At 43.9% G+C, this 20607-nt stretch overlaps 1 protein-coding gene across 2 annotated transcripts in view; it reads right to left on the bottom strand.

The window, feature by feature from the left end:
- Positions 1-20607, bottom strand: part of ADK (adenosine kinase) — a 552513-nt gene that overhangs the window by 112993 nt on the left and 418913 nt on the right. For both annotated transcript variants that reach the window (XM_005278746.5, XM_005278747.5), the window contains exon 7: positions 19186-19356. In XM_005278746.5, the coding sequence (XP_005278803.2) occupies positions 19186-19356 (171 nt within the window). The remainder of the gene's footprint in view (positions 1-19185; positions 19357-20607) is intronic.

Here is a 20607-nt window from a genome sequence, read left to right as displayed (position 1 = left end):
CTGTACAGATTCAAAAAATGAAAGAGTTGATGCTGGGTTTAGAATCTAGATGTGCAACCCTCTTCACTGGGGTAAGCATATTCTATGAGCTATATGTAGAAATTGAGACAGACTATATGTGGGTGGTGGATTGAGGGGGCAGGGGAGAAAGGAGTTGGGTATGTGGTTTTAGAGAAATGGGACTACATGATGGTATGGGAATATATGATATATAATAAAGAAATTGTCACCAGTATTTCTGAAACATTGAAGTAAGCTTCAAGGTTATTTCCCAAAAAGCAAGGTATATTCTTTACACAAGTTATGAAAACCCAAACAGCCTTAGTCATCTGCTTCCAACATATTTCTGTACAATTAGAAATATGCAGAAGAACAAGTACCTATTTCCCTCAAGTAAAGCAGATATTAAAATAACTTTCTATAACATTTAAATTGAAATAGAATGGCTGCACTTATGTTTGTTTTAAACCTGCTGCCAATTAATTTCATTGGATGACCTCTGGTTCTTGTGTTGTGTGAGGGGGTAAATAACACTTTTTCCACACCATTCATAACTTTATAGATCTCTATCATATCCCCCCCTCAGCCATCTCTTTTCTAAGCTAAACAGTCCCAGTCTTTTTCATCTCTCCTCATATGGAAGTTGTTCCATACCACTAACAATTTTTGTTACCCTTCTCTGTACTTTTCCAATTCTAATATATCTTTTTTTGATATGGGGTGACCAGAACTGCATGCAATATTCAAGGTTTGGAAGTACCACAGATTTATATAGTGGCATTGTGTTATTTTCTGTCTTATTATCTATTCCTTTCCTAATGGCTCCCAACATTCTGCTATTTTTTTTATTGCCACTGCACATTTAGCAGATGTTTTCAGAGAACTATCCACAATGACTCCAAGATCTCTAACAGCTAACTTAGACACCATCATTTTGTACGTATAATGGGGATTCTGTTTTCTAATATGCATTACTTTGCACTTCTCAACTCTGAAATTCATCTCCCATTTTGTTGCCCAGTCACCCAGTTTTGTGAGATCCCTTTGTAATTCTTTGTGATCAGCTTTGAACATAACTATCTTGAATAATTTTGCATCGCTTATACACTTTGCCAGTTCGCTGTTTACCCCTTTTCCAGATCATTTATGAATAGGGCCCCACCAAATTAATGCTCCATTTTGGCCAATTTCAGTCATAGGATTTTAAAAATCCTAAATTTCATTATTTCAGCTATTTAAATCTGAAATTTCACAGTGTTGTAATTGTAGGGGGTCCTGACCCAAAAAGGAGTTGTGGGTGGGTCGCAAGGTTATTGTAGGAAGGGCAGGGGGGTTGCAGGACTGCTACCCTTACTTCTGCACTGCTGTGGTGGCTGCTGGCCGGGATCCCAGCTCTGAAGGCAGAGCCGCTGCCAGCAGCAGCGCAGAAGTAAGGATGGCATGGTATAGTATCACCACCATTACTCCTACACTGCTGCTGGCGGAATGCTGCCTTCAGAGCTGGGCGTCTGGCCAACAGCTGCTGTTCTCTGGCTGCCCAGCTCTGAAGGCAGAGTAGAAGTAAGGGTAGCAATACCACAACCCCCTAAAATAACCTTGTGACCCCCCTGCAGCTTCCTTTTGGGTCAGGACCCCCCTTTGAGAAACGCTGGTCTCCCCCATGAAATCTATATAGTGTAGGGTAAATGCACACAAAACACCAGATTTCATGGGGGGAGACCAGATTTCACGGTTTGTGATGCATTTTTCATGGCCGTGAATTTGGTATGGCCCTATTTATGAATATGTTGAACAGCACAGGTCCCAGTACAGATCCTTGGGGGAACCCTCACTATTTACCTTTCTTTATTGTGAAAACTGACCATTTATTCCTACCCTTTGTGTCATATTTTTCCTATCACTATAGCAACTGTGTGCTTCACAAACAATAATAAATGAACTTAATAGCCCTCTGAGGTGAGATGTTATTATTATCCTTATTTTACAGTTGAGAAACTGAGGCACAGAGCAAATAATACCAAAACTGTCAAAGGAGTCCAATAATTTTGGGTGTTCAAGTTGGGATGTCTAATGCCTGACGACTTTCTAGAATACTTATAAAGTGCTATAAAATGCTATTTTCAAAGCACAGCTCCAACTTACTTCAGTTGCAGTTGTGAGTGCTCAGCACTTATACAAAGCAGGCTCCAGGTGTCTCACACTGGGCATCCAGACAATGAAGATCACACAATTACAAGCACCTGTGATAATTCTGTTTTAAGTGACTTGTCCAAAGTCACATTCAACTTTGTGGCAAAGGCAGGAATAGAATTCAGTTCTCAAGAGTGACATTCAACTTCCTTAACTGTGAGACCATTTTTTATTTTCCAGCAGTCCCTAATCTCATCCACTACACACCTTCCAATTTCTGCAACAACTGAGGCAGGGGTCCTACAGACAACAGCCTCATTCCTGGAACAACCCTGATTAATTTCCTGAACTCTGCACACTGAATAAGGCAGGGTTCCTGTGGAAAAAAATAGTATGTGACCATGTAACTGAAGACCCTATATATTGTGTCTTATTTTTTACACAACTTATGTAATATGAAGCAACCACACATACACAATGGGGTCTAAATAATCTTGTTGACTATCTGTATGCAACATGCAAGGCCTAGCTACATATGTACATTTCTGCCCTGGTAGGGTTCTGGCGGTTTCTAGAACATAGAAGAGAGAGAATATACAATAGACAGGTCAGAAACCATTTAAAGAGATACTCCCCAATTCCTATTGACTACAATTTAAGGTTGCATGGGCAACCTTAATTCTGGCATTTCCTATCTTCTGAGTGCTTGACCTTTAAACCTTAGTGTTCTTTTAACATCATGTTTTTGTGTGCGTAATTTCATAAATTGAAAGAAAATGGAAAAAACAAATTTTGCCATCTGGAACCATGGGTCATTAGCAGAGTCAGAACCTTTGGATCCACAGCACAGACCTCTCTATCACTTGAGCTAATGAAGTAAGTTGTAGCATTAGTAGGGAGTGTTCTCTACTAGTTACAGGCCCTTTTGCCACTGTCCCTCCCCAAGTCTGTCCCATCCCATACTTGTTGTTTAGACCCGGGTTTACAATCAGAGGAAATATCAGTACATAATGATTAGAAAACTACAAACTGTTCTTTTTGAAAAGCCTCACAGTCATATGTGTACAAGAACTCCACAACTACATATGGACTTTATCAGCATAGAACAATATTCCACTAACTGTCTATATTTCTGTATAGAACAATACCGCACCACAGTTCTTATCTCTGTGTTCTTACCTTGATATAATACAAATCCTAAAAACTGAGCCATAGCCTGGCCCCCACTACGTTCGCTTTGCCCACTGTGAGGGAACCTTACAGTGGCTAAACTTACCCTGGCATAAGGAGTAAGGCAGAGGAAAAGAACATAGCTGTAGTCATCCTGGATGGCCTTACAGTCCCTGGCAAGTCCTAGTTATGCTGGGGCTAAATCTACCTTGGCCAGCCCTAGTATTATGGAGCTACAGGACAAACTTCAGCTGCAGCTGAGTACTGAACCCTGCATTCATACCCATATACTTTGCATGTGGAGTTATCTGCAAATATTTGTGAAATACAAACAGAAGAGCTTTTGTAAACATTTCCAGTTTCTTCTCTGTTGCTTCATATTAATACTATTTAGTTTTATTAGTATTCTGACTGATCACAGCTGTTTTATGATATAAGTGCCCTGCTTTTTGTCTACTGCATGTGCTTTACCTTTAATAAGTCCTCAAAGATAAACTTTAAAATAATAAACTAAAAAATAAAAGGCAAATTCTGCATGTCTTATACCTCCAGCTAACAGAGTTTGGGCTAAAATAGATCCACTATGTAGGCAGCATTTCTAGAAGCTAGAGAAGGGGAAAGAACCAGAAATCCATAAGTAGGTTTGTTCCTAACTCTGTTACTAACTTGCTGCATGACCTTGGGCTCGGTTTGTCCATTTATAAAAGAGGGACAATAATATACCACTACCCCATTGGTGTAATCTGAGGTTTAATGTTTGTAAAGTGTTCCAAGATGATCTGAAAAGTGCTACACGGTGCAAAGTATTATCATCATTACTAAAAGAGAAGCCGTTGAGCTACAATGAAATCTGCCTTCTCCTCTAGAATAAACCTTCCATCTTGTACTACACTTAATAGTACACTGACCTTTTTTATTCCTGATCTCAGAAGTATCTAAAACCTGGACAGCTTAATGAAGGATCTGCCTCCTCCTGTCAGAGAGACTACTGGAAAATGTCATTAGCTTTAAGAAGCAAAGCTTGCTGTAAACTGTAGTCCCCTTTTTTATATGCTCATTCGTTTTCGACATGGGGGGGGGGGAAAGATTTTTGAGGTAAGATTCCCAAATTATTTAAATAGCAAATGATTAGTTAAAAGCAACCCTAAATATCAACTTAAATATTAGGCTCTCAATTTTTCTTTAATTCATAATATACTAGATAAACTATACTAAAATAATGACTTGCTTGTTACTCCTGAATTTGTACTGCAGCAGCTGAGTCAATGTAGATAAACAGGAAGATTAATTGAAGCAGAGTGAATTGCATCGAAATATGTTGCTGTATAAGGTATGATTAACTCCACAGTGATTGAGATAATTTCAAATAACAGGGCTTTTATCAATGATGGCTGCAAGGTTGGGAAATGATTTAAAAGCATTTCATCTTAAGACAGCCACTGCAGTTCACAAAAAAAAAAAAAAAAAAAAAAAAAAAGTGGGAGGGGGAAGGGTTGGGGGCTGGAGAGAAGGAGATTCAGTGTCTGCAACTGAAATAGCCTTGGGCTATTTCAGAATCCTCCCAAAGCACATCTTTACAACACGCCATTGACATTATAAACCTTGTGCTATAGAACGCCTCATTTTTCTGTGGAACACAATTTATTAGATACTGAGACACTGAGGAAGAAGTTAATTCTGTGAATATAGCAGTAATATGATGATGCCATAGCTCTTATAATTGAAAAGTCAATATCTTCACCAGAAAATCAGTGTCAAAATTCTGCAAATAAACAGAGAGCTTTTGTAAAAAAACAATGTTCTTGCTCTATTGAAAATTACCTTCTTTAAATGTCTGTCCATTCCCCCATTCCCCTCCTCCAGTTATAGATTTTATAAAATTTAAAATCCAGCCTTTAGAACACAGAATGCTATTTGCTTACAGCATCAGAAGAACAAACACCAGCATCTATAGACCTTAAATGTCTGTTTCTGTTAGACTGAAAGAGAAGATGAGATGTCTTCTTACAAAGGTTTTCCCTGTATGTGTTTAATAAGAATACAGACCAGAGAGTTAAGAGATCTGGGTGCTATTCTTAGCTCTGCCACAGATTATCGTATGAACTTGGGCAAGCCTGAATTTTTCTCTGATTCATTCCCCGCCCCAACTATAAAGCGAGGATAATAATACTTAACTTCATCCACGGAGTAGGTGTTGGTAAAGTACTTTGAGATCCTTTGATTATGGAAGGCATTGTGAAATGCGAAGTATTGGCCTGATGTAATTGTAAATTCAAAGCTGAAATTAAGATGTTAGCATTGCTGAAAATTTCCTTCAAGATGAATCAATTTATCAAGTGAATTTAGAGACAGATTACCAACAATCAATGAGTGGAAAAAACCTTTCAACATATATAGCAGCAGTCCTACTAAACAAAATAAAGACTAAAAAAAATCTCTCTTTCTCTTTCTTTCTCTCTCTCTCCATACACTATACCAGTGTCATACCAAAATGAGGTTTCACTGAGGTATCCAGCTTTATTCTAGATACAATTCTAATAGTTGGCTTCAGCTAAATCATTTGAAATACTGATAATACTCCAACTAGTTAGGAAGAGGAAATGCTTCTACCTGTGATGTTTATGGCATGACCAGCCACTCTCTATTTACCTCTCCTCCTCTTCTAAATCATGGTGGAGAGGAGAGATTGATAAGGCTTTGTTCCCTTCTCATCTTTTATCATAGCTCCAACTGCATTTTCCTTCCTCCATACGGCCAGTTTATGTCAGAATCTCTCACCAGCAACTGCTTACACCAACCACTCCCCAGTATCAGACACTCCTCAGCCCAAAGAATGAACACAGGAAGCCTGGAATACCGTATCTTTAAAATACACCTACTAGGATTTAGTCTCATCTCAGTTAAACTGGTGTAAATCCAGAGTAACTCCGCTGAAGATAACTGAATTATTCTGGATTTACACTAGTATAATCAAAATCAGAACATAGCTGACTTACTTTAGAAAGGTCATGTGTTTCACTGCCCACTTGCCATATGTGGGCCAACATTAAAGAAGCTAATTTAGAAGCTAATTTAGAAGCTGGACTGCAGTTTGACTCAAATATTCAATGCATTTTACACAGAAATGTGTACAAAATGCAAAGTTGTATACAACATAATACAATATCACAAGTAATAGAAATAGATGGCAGGATCTATTTAGGCTGCAAAACAAAGTATTTACATCCATTCTTGCAGTTAAAACAAGCACAAAGAATCAGCAAATCAGCTTTCAGTGCACAAAAGTAAGTTCAAAGTCAGGACAACTGCAACTATTATCAGTGCTTTTAGATTTAAGGCTTTTCCTTGTCATTGAAAGAGGAGTAACAAGAGAAGGTACAACATAAACACACATTAAACAAGATGGACAGTATCAAAATAAATAGTAGAATCACTGAATAATACACTTTCCAATATGCCAGCTGTACAAACTGCATCCAAATAATATCTTTTTGTGAGGATTTTTATATGTTATTATTTGATACTTTATAAGATTTGCAAACATCTTAATTTAAGGAGGCACCACATGCCATTTGGGTACAACTGTTAAATACAGTGATGACAAGGCCTGCTTGTTTTATTGTTTTTGCATGCAGATGTACCCATCTTTCTACAGCTCAGGATACATGACTCCAGAACCATTATTAAAGCTATTGTTATTGCTTTTCAAAATGTACAAGCCCTTTCATACGTCCTCCTTTCGTAAGAGTACTTTTGTTGTTGCACCCACATCACTTTCCCAAACTGGTTGCAGCAGTACTCTATAATTGCAGAACTTCAGCTTAGAATCCTATAATTAATTTGTTCACAGACCACACCTTTAGAAGTAACAGCTTCACACACTGAAGAGAAGAGGGTTCTGATTTTCAAGGGAGCTTGTTAAATTTATTGCCTATATTATTGTGTTGCATTAAAAAACTGATTTCACCTTCACGTTTGGGATCACCGTTCTACACATCCTCCTTGTATCTTGCACTGATTTGTGAACTATGAGCCATATTTTTTGCTTGTGTGGTTTTATTACTAAAAAAACTGACAGGGCACTCAAAACCTCATTCCAAGTCAAAAGAAAATAAATAAATGTACCTTTCCCATGGAGAAATCCTACAGGAATAGACATAGAACCCCAGAAACCCAGCAAGCTTCACCATGCCAACTTCTTAACAAATGGTCCTCTCAGGGGCAGAGGGGCTTGCAGTGGGCAGGAATGTGCTACTGAAGTGGCAGGGAACTCACAGATTCCAGGGATCTATGAGGAAAAAACTCCTACCCAACAGTGTGTCCCAAAGTTTGCAGACTGCTTCCCTGGCAGCATATATCCCTTAGGTGCGGCCATTGGCTTCTGCACCCTCTTTGAGAGGTATGGAACTTAGGTTCATACGCCTAAGATAGGGTTACCATCCGTCCGGTTTTCCCCGGACATGTCCGTCTTTTTCAGCGTTAAATGGCCGTCCGGGGGGGATTTCTAATCAAGTAGAAATGTCCGGGATTTCCCCCTTCCCCTCATGCAGAGTGCGGCTCGGCTGATTGGATGGCGGGGCCTGATTGAAAGCCTCTCGCAGCCACTGGGGCCTCTAGCAGCCAGAGTCCCTCCCCCTCCCGGCTCCCTCCTCCCCCGCAGACCAGCACAGAACAGTGTTTGAGTCCACGTGGAGCTCGCAGTTCTCCCTCTGCCGGGTGAGTGGGGGAGCAGAGGCTGCAAGGCGAGGAGGATCAGGGCAGGCGGGGGCATAGAGGCTGCAGGGGCAGGGCAGGCGGGGGGTGCAGAGGCTGCAGGGCGAGGAGGAGCAGGGCAGGCTGGGGCATAGAGGCTGCAGGGGTGGGGGGTGCAGGGGCTGCAGGGTGAGTGGGGAGCAGGGGGTACAGAGGCTGCAGGGGCAGGGGGGTGCAGTGGGCACAGAGGCTGCAGGGGCGGGGGAGTGCAGGGGCTGCAGGGTGAGCGGGGAGCGGGGCAGGCAGGGGCATAGGGGCTGCAGGGGCAGGGCAGGCGGGGGGCGCAGAGGCTGCAGGGTGAGTGGGGAGCAGGGGGCACAGAGGCTGCAGGGGCGGGGGGGGGTGCAGGGGCTGCAGGGTGAGTGGGGAGCGGGGCAGGCAGGGGCATAGAGGCTGCAGGGGCAGGGCAGGCGGGGGGCGCAGAGGCTGCAGGGTGAGGAGGAGCAGGGCAGGCAGGGGCATAGAGGCTGCAGGGGCAGGGGGGTGCAGGGACTGCAGGGCGAGTGGGGAGCAGGGGTCACAGAGGCTGCAGGGACGGGGGGGTGCAGGGACTGCAGGGTGAGGAGGAGCAGGGCAGGCTGGGGCATAGAGGCTGCAGGGGTGGGGGGTGCAGAGGCTGCAGGGTGAGTGGGGAGCAGGGGGCACAGAGGCTGCAGGGGCGGGGGGGGTGCAGGGGCTGCAGGGTGAGTGGGGAGCGGGGCAGGCAGGGGCATAGAGGCTGCAGGGGCAGGGCAGGCGGGGGGTGCAGAGGCTGCAGGGCGAGGAGGAGCAGGGCAGGCTGGGGCATAGAGGCTGCAGGGGTGGGGGTGCAGGGGCTGCAGGGTGAGTGGGGAGCAGGGGGTACAGAGGCTGCAGGGGCAGGGGGGTGCAGTGGGCACAGAGGCTGCAGGGGCGGGGGAGTGCAGGGGCTGCAGGGTGAGCAGGGAGCGGGGCAGGCAGGGGCATAGGGGCTGCAGGGGCAGGGCAGGCGGGGGGCGCAGAGGCTGCAGGGTGAGTGGGGAGCAGGGGGCACAGAGGCTGCAGGGGCGGGGGGGGTGCAGGGGCTGCAGGGTGAGTGGGGAGCGGGGCAGGCAGGGGCATAGAGGCTGCAAGGGCAGGGCAGGCGGGGGGCGCAGAGGCTGCAGGGTGAGGAGGAGCAGGGCAGGCAGGGGCATAGAGGCTGCAGGGGCAGGGGGGTGCAGGGACTGCAGGGCGAGTGGGGAGCAGGGGTCACAGAGGCTGCAGGGACGGGGGGGTGCAGGGACTGCAGGGTGAGTGGGGAGCAGGGAAGCACTTAGCAACCCCCACCCAAGATCAGAGCGGGATGGAGGAGGGGGAATGCGGAGTGCTCAGAGGAGGGGGCAGAGTTGGGGCAAGGACTTTGGGGAAGGGGTTGGAGAAGGGGCGGGGTTGGGGCAGGGGCAGGGGCGGAGTTGGGGCAGGGCCGGGGGCGGGACCGGGGTCCCGTGGAGTGTCCTCTTTTTTAAATGTTTGAATATGGTAACCCTAGCCTAAGACCAGCATTTACTCCCCATGTGAATAGACACAGGTTTTGAGAGGGAACAGATTAGGGTTACCATATTTCAGCAAGCAAAAAAGAGGACGGGAGGAGCCCCGCCCCTGCCCCTCCCACTTCCCGCCCCCCCAGAACCCCCAACCCTCCCCCCGATCCTTGTCCCCTGACTGCCCCCTCCTGGGACCCCTGCCCCTAACTGCCCCCCAGGACTCCACTCCCTATCTAAGCCTCCCTGCCTCTTGTCCCCTGACTGCCCCAACTCTTATCCACACCCCCACCCCCAGACAGACCCCTGGGACTCCCACGCCCCATCCAACCACTCCCCACCCCCTGACAGCCCCCCCAGAACTCCCAACCCATCTAAACCCCTCTGCTCCCTGTCCCCTGACTGCTCCGATCCCTCTCCGCACTCCTGCCCCCTGACAGCCCCCCCCCAGAACTCCCAACCCATCTAAACCCCTCTGCTCCCTGTCCCCTGACTGCTCCGATCCCTCTCCCCACTCCTGCCCCCTGACAGCTCCCCCCCAGAACTCCCAGCCCCTCACCCCCCCGCTCCTTGTCCCCTGACTGCCCCCTCCTGGGACCCCTGCTCCTAACTGTCCTCCAGAACCCCACCCCCTACCTAAGACTCCCTGTTCCTTGTCCCCTAACTGCCCCCTCCTAAACCCCCCCCAACTGCCCCCCAGGACCCTACCCCCTACCTGTACCCTGACTGCCCAAAACTTTCTCCACTCCCCCCAAAAAGCCCCCCCCGTTTCTTGACTGCCCCCTCCAGAACCTCCCTGCCCCTTCTCCTGCCCCCTGGCCCCCTTACCCTGCTGCTCAGAACAGGGTGTTGGGCTCTGTGCGAGCCGAGCCGGACACGTGGCTGCGGTCCCCAGCACAACAAAACCCGGTCCCTGGCCCTGCACAGTGCTGCCGGACCGGGCTGCAGGGGAGAGCGCAGGGGAGAGCTGCCGGCTCAGAATGCAGGGCGGATCCGGCTCCTCTACAGCTGCTCCGGAGTCCAGCCCGGGACTTTCCTGCAGCCCTCCCAGCTGCTCGCTCTGCTCTGCCGGGGGAGGGGGGAAATCCCGGACATTTTGAGTGCTTTACAAATTCCCCCCGGACGCTATTTTTAGAACAAAAAGGAGGACATGTCCGGGTAAATCCGGACAAATGGTAACCCTAGAACAGATAACACAGAGTTATTGCTTCCTGGCTCCATCCTCCTTTGACCCCAAAGAGTCCTACCAGAGTTGTGGAGCCCTCATCACAAGAAGCAGAGAGAATGAAGCTTTCAAGGAAATGGGAGAACAAGCATGCAGCTGTGTACTGCTCTCCACCTTTCACTTATCCCCTTATGTGTGTTCCTCCGCTTGCACAGCACCTATTGTGCAAGAAGAAATCATCTGCTCATTAGGTGATTTTACATTTGGATGTAATTTTAAAATTTTTATCTCTAACAACCCAAATCACTGTTGTGTTATTCAAAGTTAGCTTGAGTTGTAAAAAGTATGTATTATGAGGTGAGTTGTTATAGATGAATTAGGCAGTAACTGGTGACAAGCAGTTATCATCAGGAGATAATTGACCTTATTTGAGAGTTAAGCATCCTGAGGCAAAGTAGAGTGTGCTTAATCCTGGCAGGTTAATTATCCAGTGATTATGATAGTTTGGAAAGTATTATTGCTAAGAACCATTTGCAAAATGACACTATTAAAAAAAAACTTAATTTAATAAAAATTAAAAGCAATGACAATAATCAGGTTCCCTAGTCATGTATTGCCAGATAATGACTTCAGAATGGCCTTAATTGGTTAGTAGCACTGGCTGTATGATTATTTTTATATTGAATGTTTTGTATTAAATTTATTATGTGAAGTCTAGTTAATAAGTGTCAACTATTCAAGCCAAAAGGTTTTGGATAGGTAGGAAAGAGATTTCGAAGACAAATGATCAACATACCAATGGCCATTGAGCTACAGTTATAGCTGATAACTACTACAGTTTATTATAGCAGTGTTCAGCACCACCATTGCAGTTAAGGGTATGTTGGCATTTACATTCTAAACTAGAGTATTTATTTTGTAAGGTTTACAACTTGCCCATTTTAATTATCATCTAGCTGAAACTTGGAATAACCAATCTCCATTCAGTTGTAAATTTTTAAGTGCAAGATGTAATTTAAAATCTCTTTGCCAATTGTTTTTAGTTTAAAAATGGCATCAATTTGGAATTCTGCTGCTCTTTTGATGCTTTTCGCATTACTCTAAGAATAAACAGCTCAGTGTTCAACAATAAAACTGTGTTGGTCTATAATGTGAAATGAAGATAAATATACAGAAGAGTAAAATCATATGCGAGACTACTCTGTATTCTAATAAAGTAACAATTATACCATCTAGTATGAGTTTTCTAGCTTATATGCTTAACTTATTTATGTCCCTTTACTGTTTATGATAGATAAATTAGCAAAATTCAATGAAAACAAAATATAAAGACAGAAGGAAAGATCAAAATAGATGGGGAAAAATGGGTGCTTACATTGGCTCAGCCAAGTGGTTCACTTCACATCAAGACACAAATAGACAGACAATTAAACATTATTATATAAGATTCAAAATCAGGAAAATGAATCCAGGAGAAGAAACAAAAAGGGGAGCATTCAGAAGGCTGAACTGCGTCAGAGAAAACTTTTCTTGTTAAAAGGGTTTTGCATGCTCTTAACCACAAACCAAGATACATGGAACAAAAACACTGGGAACCACAAGATACAGCCCACGCCAATAATTAGGAAGTGTACCATGGAAAGAGAAAGGGTTTCAAATCACAGAGTGACAAGAGAATATACCACTGTGAAAGGTATCCTAAAGAAAGAAGAATCTAAAGTGGCAATGAGCAGGTTACAAAGCAAGAAACAAAAATGATCTTTGTTTACAATGGGCTGCGAGCAACATAGATCAAGAGGTCTGGTACTCTTTAAAATGCATAAACAGTATGGTAACATTTAATGATGATAGGGTAAAAGATACTATTTAAATATAAGCTAACCGACAACAGACTGCTTCAAGAACTATATACAGTAAATGCAGGGAGCATTTTACACTGCATTATGCATTACAATATTACACAATAAGTTATGACAAGTAAGTAAGTAATACCATATCCTATTGAAACAGCAGGGGGAATTAAAGTAGGCAGAATGCAGTTTCCATTGGAACTGTTGCATCTAGTTTTGTGAAATGTTGTTGTATATCTAAAGACAAGTAATCACAACTTATGTTTTATATCTCATCTGAAAAATGATACCTTACGCACCACAGTGATCCGTTATATCAGAAAGATTAGGGGAGCAGTACCAACACAAAAGGAGGAGGAACACAACACTGGGTTTTCCTGGGAGGTTTCTCATTCAAGAATTGACCAGGCCTGACTCTGCTAACTTGTGAGATCTGACAAGATCAGCACCTGAGATGGTATGGTTCCTGAAGAGAAATACATGGTAGCACCTCAATGAGGTCTTCACAACGCAAATGACAGAATGAGGCTGTCATAATGACAAAGATAGAAAAAAACTGTTACTTACCTGTTGTGCAACTGTTGTCCTTCGAGATGTGGGCACAGATCTCCACTCAGGTGTGCTCGTGCCCAGTGCACTGAAGCCAGAGAAAATTGCCCAGCAGTACCTGTAGGGACAACACCCATGATCTCTGGCCCTTAGCCCCTCCCCTGGCTACTGAAGGGCAGTGCTTCCCTGATGCCTTTCAGTTCCTTTGCACCCAATGTCAAGAGTAGAGACTCTGATATAGAGGGGATGGAGGATGAGTCATGGAATACCCATCTGCACCTGCATCTTGAAGAGCAACAGTTACAAAACAGGTAGGTAACCATTTTTTCTTCTTTGAGTGGTTGCAGATGTGTATTCCACCCAGGTGACTCACAAGCAGTAATCGTAGGAAGTGGGATTCAGAGTCTATTTAAACAATTACAGCAGAATGGCCTTCCCAAAGTTGCACCTGACCTAGATGCAGTGGTAATAGCATAGTGCTTGGTTAATATATGCATAGAAGACCACATAGCAGTCCTGCAAATGTCCTATATCAAAACATCACTGAGAAATGATACTGACATTGCTTGAGCTCTCATCGAAATAGCCCACAATCTTTGCACAGGCATGGTCTGAGCTACTTCATATGTTGTTGTACTGAAGGAAGTTATCCACCTGGAAATTGTGTACACAGAGACCACCTGACCTTTAGTTCAATCTGCATAGGAGACAAAACGACAAGAAAAGCTTTGTCCTCCGCACATAAAACGCCAAGCATCATTTCACATCCAATGTACGAAGTTTCTGTTCATCTGCAGTTGAGTGTAGTTTAGGAAAGAACACCAGTAGGTATATTACTTGGTTAAGGTAGAAATGAGGAACCACTTTCAACAAGAATTTAGGATATGGTTGTAGGGCCACTTTGTCTTTGAAAAACTGCATATGGGGGCTCTGCCATTAAGTCCTGTAGCTCAGTTACTCTCCTTGCAGTTGTTATAGCAACAAGGAAGGCTGTCTTCTGGCACAGGAGGGACAGAGAGCAGGTTGTCATGGGCTCAAATGGAAGCCCCATAACAGCAGTGAACACAGTATTAAGGTCTCTCAAGGGAACTGGCTCTTTCACTGGTGGGAGGTAACGAATGACTCATCTCAGAAATCTAACTATCATAAAGTCTGAGAAATGGCTTTCCTTGGATGGGTGGATGGAATGCTGAGATCACCGCTAAGAGAGTCAGACCTAAGCATTGAAGATTTAGCAGATACTCCCAAATTTCCTGAATACAAGCTAGCCTTCGTTGAATGCCCAGGGCCAGTGATCAAATCGAAAACCGCTTCCACTTAGCCAAATGTGTAACTCTAGTGGATGGTTTTCTACTATTGAGAGGTATTTGTCTAACATTACGCATTCCTCTTCCTCATCTAGCTATGCAGCATCCATGCAACCAGATGCAGACTGCTCAGTGTTGGATGCAAAACTCAACCATAGTGCTGAGTCAGTAGGCAGTAGATCAAGACACAGAGGAAGAGAGATGGGAAGTTGAATAGATAAACTTAGTAGGTCAGAGAACCAACATTGTCTCGGCCAAGTTGTTGCAATAAGAATTAGTCTGGTATGATTCAGTTTTAGTTTGAGAATAAGCTGAGGAATCAGTGGGATCACGGGAAAGGCATGCATTAGCACTGATTCCCAGTTCAGGTGGAAGGCATTGGTTAAGGTTCCTGGACTAAGACCAAGCAGAGAGCAAAATTGATGGCACTTCTTGTCTCTTGTTGCAAACAGATCAATAGCTGGGATTCTCCATTTTGCGAAGAAGGACCTGAACACATTGTAACTTCAGAGACCACTCGTGATTCTGGGAGAAAATCCTGTTGAAGTGATCTACCAAGTGATTGTGTACCCCCTGGGTAAATGAGCAGCTATGCGAATTATGTTTTCCTCAATGAAGAACTGCCAAAACTTTATTGCCTCTTGACAAACTGGTTGGAGCAGGCTCCTCCCTGCTTGTTCATGCAATACACTGCAGTGATATTGTCTGTGAGTATGTGAACTGCTGTGCCCCGATGTGATCTCAAAAGACTCAGTATGCAGTGTAAATGGCTTGAAGCTCCAGGATGTTGAAATGGAAAGACGCTCTTGTTCTGAGCACAAGCCCTGAATTTTCAGTGCCCCTAGATGTGCTCCCCAACCTATTGAAGAGGCATTGGTGATTACAGTTCTGGTTGGTGGAGCAAAGGGAACAACCTGGCAAACATTGCTCTGAACTGCCCACCACTGTAGGGAGACCAGGATTGCTGGAGACACCCAGACAATTTGGGCAATTGACAACTCGGGCAATAGACTAACTTCAATCACACTTATAGAAGAAGGGGCAATCTCACATACTGGATTATGTACATGAATGCAGCCACATGGCCTAATAACTTCACGCATACAAGGACTGTGGTCCAAGCTTGAGACTGAAGTGCCAGACACAGGTGATGAAATGCCTAAAATCGTTTGTTTGGAAGAAATGCTCTCAAACTCAAGAGTCTAGTAGGGCCCCCAAAGAACTCAATTTTTTTTTTAATCGATGTTAAACAACTTCCCTTTGTTAAATAACTTTCCCAAAATCAGACCCAGACGATTGTAGAGACATAACATGAATTGGACATGAGAGAGGACTTGGCCCTCAGTAACGAATCATCTAGATATGGGAAGATATTAACTCCTTTTTTTTCTGATCTATGCTGCTACCACAGTCACGCATTTGGTAAATACCAATGGAATGGAGGATAGGCTAAATGGAAGCACGGTGTACTGATAATGCTGACCTGCCATTACAAATCACAGAAACCTCCTGTGACCTGGAAAGATTGCCACATGAAAGTAACCATCCTGAAAATCAAGGGTTGCAAACTAGTGATTCAAACCAGGGAGAACAGTCATTACGGTAACCATGCAGAATCTTGTATCTTCCCTTGGACTTGGAGACCAGGAAGTATCATAAGTAGAATTATTTTCCCCGATTCTGAAGGGAAGCCTCCTCTGTGGCCCCCAAAGCTCAAAAAGTATGCACCTACTGAAGAAGCAGCCTCTTAGGAGGGTTCCCTGAAATGGGATGGGGTAGAAGGGTGCATGAATAGGAATTGAATGGCATAACCCAGTCCCAGTGCTTCAGATCCAGTTGTCCGTAATTATTGACTCTCAGGCCCTGTAGAAGTCAGAAAGCCTATCCCCAAATGGGGGCTTGAAGCGTAATGACTAGAATGCTGACCTCGGAGACAGAGTCAAATTGTCTGCTTGACCGAAGCTGATGAAGGACGGGCCGACTGATTGACATTGGGGCCAGAACACCTTATTCTATGAGACTTGTGCCTCTTTCTGGAGAAGTCATGCTGTCTAGATAATTCCACCTGAAAAACCACTGAGGGCGATACTGCTGCTGACAACTCTTTACTGCTGGGGTAAAAATCCCCAAATGAATGCAGTTTAGCTCACAAGTCTTTACATGAATGCAGCATCTCCTCAGTTTTGTCAGAGAACAAGAATTGTGGCTGCAGCAACAGATGTTCAGGAGGAGAGGCTACCGGCAGAATAGGTGATCTCATTCTGGACTATACCAAGGACTGAGACCATGCCGACTTTGGAACATCCCAGAGATTCCAAGGAGGCCACTCTGGGTAAGGGTACGGCATTGGTGGCCAGTAAGCACTAGGACAAGGATGCCTCACTTTACTACAGGATTGGTGCCGATCTGGATACTGATGAGTGATCCCCAGGAGGTCTTGATGACTTCTGCGAGTGATAAGATAAAGACATCTCTGAGCCCGATGCTGAGAAACTTTCCAAGTAGTCCACATGCAATGGAAGAGCCATCCCCCACAGGCTCAACAAATGTCCAACCTCATCCAAAGTCCAGCACATCAGATGCATTGGTAAGGATGAAGTTAAAATACTAGACACTTCAAGCACTGATAGGGGCCTCACACTTACATTCTATACCAGAGCAGACGTCAGCACTGACGTTAAAGCCAGCACCATTCCCATCATGGCAGTGAGCACCAGAGTCATCAACAGCAGCAAAGAGAATACATAAGAAGAACATACGAACATAAATAAGGCCATACTGGGTCAGACCTGTGCTGATTTTCAGTGCCAAAAAGGCAGGCAACTTCAGTCCTGTACCCTGAGTTAGATGCGGTGCCAAAGTTGGTGCCTACACTAATGCCAAGTCCACAACCCATACAGATGGCACCAAGGGCACTGACAAAGAAGCCATCACAGCTGAGCACCCTTGAATCTGAGGAGACTCAGGAACTGATGCTTCCTGATATGCCTGCACTGGTATGCTGTCAAGCAAAGCAAGTCCGATGCTACCAACACTGATACCACTGGTACCAGACTCAATGGACGACCCAGAGATGATACTGGAGACAACAGTACTGAGTCTACTTGCTCTTGCCTCAGTACTGAAAAGCAAGTAGATGGCTCTGCTCTCTCACATACAGGATGAACCATGGTGCCCGTCTGCACGCCTCTTAGAAGGGAAAGAGGAATCTCTCCTAGCTCTGGAACAGCTCCAGCCTTTTTTATGAGATTTTTTTCTAGGGGGACCAGAGGAAGGAGAATGGTCTTTCTTCCTTCTGGGAGAGCCCATGCTACCTCAAATATCCTCTGGGAGGCCTACTGATCCGTGAAGGTCCCCAGTGCCAAAGCAGGCCATATGGCTTGCTCCAGAAGGTGCTGCTTCAAATGCAAGTCCTGCATTCACTTATAGATGCAGCACCTTTACTTGAAGTGCCCCTACCCCAGGCACAATAAACAGCATGTGTGGGGTCACTATTGAGGACAGTCATCTCACACAAAGGATAATGTTTAAACCCTGGTGATGGCATCAGCCAGGATGACTATCTAACTAAACTACTATGATAAATTAACCTGAGAGTACCAATAACTTTTTAAATTATTTATATACAATAAAATCCCAAACAGACTGAGGTAGAGCAGCATGAGGTAAAATACCACACAAAATGTTCTGACTCTAGCCACAGGCAGTGAGAAGGAACTGAGGGTGTCAGGGCAAAGCTGCCCTTAAACAGTCGGGGGAGAGGCTAAGGGCCAGAGGGCACAGGCATCACCCCTCTGGGTACTGCTAGGCCAAGTTCTTCGGGTTCAATGTGCTGGGTGCACACACACCTGAGTGGAATACATGTCTGCAACGATTCAAAGAAGAACTGTCAATGTTAAATACTTCTCCCATCCAACTACCCGTGGTTAGTAGACTCTCACTATCCTACTGTACCTGAAGAAATATGCTATTTTCTAATCTTTAAAAAAGTATTCAGGGCTGGTCTATGCTAGTTTTTGCACTGCTGTATCCGCACCAATGTACACCCCGAGGGCAGACATGCTGCACCAGTGTACAAATTCACTTTCCCAATACAGTTTACTCTGATTTGAAACTTAGACAAGCTGCAATAATGCATGTAACTTTTTACACCAGCATAGCTATGCTGGTGCAAAAGTGGCAAGTGTAGAGAAGCCCTCACTCAGTTCATTTATTTATATGACTTTCTTTAGGAGTTCACCCTTTTATTCATGATAAGCAAACATAAAAATGCTTTCAAGAGAACCCTGTGAATTAAGAAAATGCAAAGTGATATCAGTACAATCAATAAAATGTTGGCCTCATTGAGGTCAATTGCTGTTTTGCCATTGAGTTCAGTGGGCACAGAATTTCACCCAATCTGTTTACCCCACTCTTGCACAGAAGAGCATAACAAAAGTGAATTTCTATAGATGGTTTGCCATTCTATCTTCCATAGAGATCAATGAGAAATTTATAAACTGTGTTTTCTTAATGTCCTTCTCCTTCTGCTTAAAGAAAGTGTCTACTTTATTACAGAATGGGACAGCAAGACTAAAGCTATCAAGATGAAAACTTTTAACAGGTTAACACATTAGCAGTCCATTGAACCACTGCACTAGTTTAATTCTTCCTTTTTCAACTTAGATTGTAAATTAGATTTTACACAAAGTTCCTTAAAATATGTTAATGAAGAAAGAAAAATCAGAGATTATTCTACACATAAACGTCTGTCAGAAACAAATATTTTTAGTAGGACTCACCATCTCATTTCCGAAAAGGATGTCAACGTAAGGCATGACTTTCATCAGTGGCTCCTTATAGAACTGGCTAATAAATGGTGCAGAAAGATTCAAAGTGAAGATCTTGTTGTCTGCAGAAGAATGATTGGCCACCTTTAATACTGCTTCTGGTGAAACTGTAAGAAAAAATCCCTGCAAGCAAGCAAACAAATATATATTACTAATTTCAAATTAGGAATCTCAGTAAATAAGTTGTTTGCAGGTAGGACAAAAAATGAAAAGCAAACTTATCGAATGTGAAACTGTGTATAAATGGCATCCTTTGATTTAATTTAATTAGTCAGATTAATCCATTATGCCTGAACTCTTAATAATGCAGTATAATATTTAAACAATGAAAAGGATGTCATCCAACATAATTAATAACATTTTGTAATATAAAATATGAAGCCATTTATATGTTAATAAAACCAATATCAATAAAAGGAAACAAATAAGTAACTACATAAATTAGGGTTGCCAACCCTCCAGGATTGCGCTGGAGTCTCCATGAATTAAAGATTAAATCCTTAATTAAAAAGTATGTCATGTAACACTGCTCTACAGCCAAAATGCTTCTGAAATAAATGTAGTTAATCTTTACTAATTCTGGGTCACTGAGAACGAAAATCATGCTTAAAATTGTTGATTGGCTCTAGTTTTCAAGATATGCTGTTGGATCAGTATATACGACCCTTGATTTGGGAATGGCGGAGGATAAGTGAGTTATAAAGGGAAGGGATCTCAATTTAAACTAGAAATGACGAAAATACATCTTTGACTGGATCTATGAATAAATCTATGACTGGGTTTGGACAGTACTTGGTTTTTAGGCAAAACAATGAATGATGCAACCTGAAGCTGGTATTGCGTCATACATGATATGAATTGCATCATGTTATTCCTAGAAGTCATGGATGATGCAATCATAACGAAGCTTACATCACTCTGCTGAACAAATTGCCCTATATCAGCTCTAGGGATCATAGTATCGTGCTCTCTTATTTGTCAGTGTTTGATTTTGCAAAGGGACACATTTCTGTTTAGCCAAAGTGAGCAGAGATGCCTCGTACTTGTGTGAACACTGCAGATAACTTCTGCTATGTTTGTGGTGAAGTGACTTTTGCATGACAAAAGCGCAGTATAACCACTATGGTTAAGAAAGCCCATCACCTTTATTTTGGCTGCAAAATTGGAGATCAGGACAAGAGGTGGGCCCCACACATATGCTGCAACACTTGTGCAACAAATCTTCGCCAGTGGTTGAACAGGAAAAGGAAATCTATGCCTTTTGCAGTACCAATGATTTGGAGAGAGCCAACAGATCATACAGGCAATTGTTACTTCTGCATGGTGCCTCCAGTTGGGAAAGGTGTGTCAAAGAAGAAAAAGTGGACTGTGCAT

This window comes from Chrysemys picta, chromosome 7 (genome assembly GCF_011386835.1).
Source record: "Chrysemys picta bellii isolate R12L10 chromosome 7, ASM1138683v2, whole genome shotgun sequence".
Taxonomy (NCBI): domain Eukaryota; kingdom Metazoa; phylum Chordata; order Testudines; family Emydidae; genus Chrysemys; species Chrysemys picta.
This window is presented reverse-complemented; position numbering and strand designations above follow the sequence as displayed.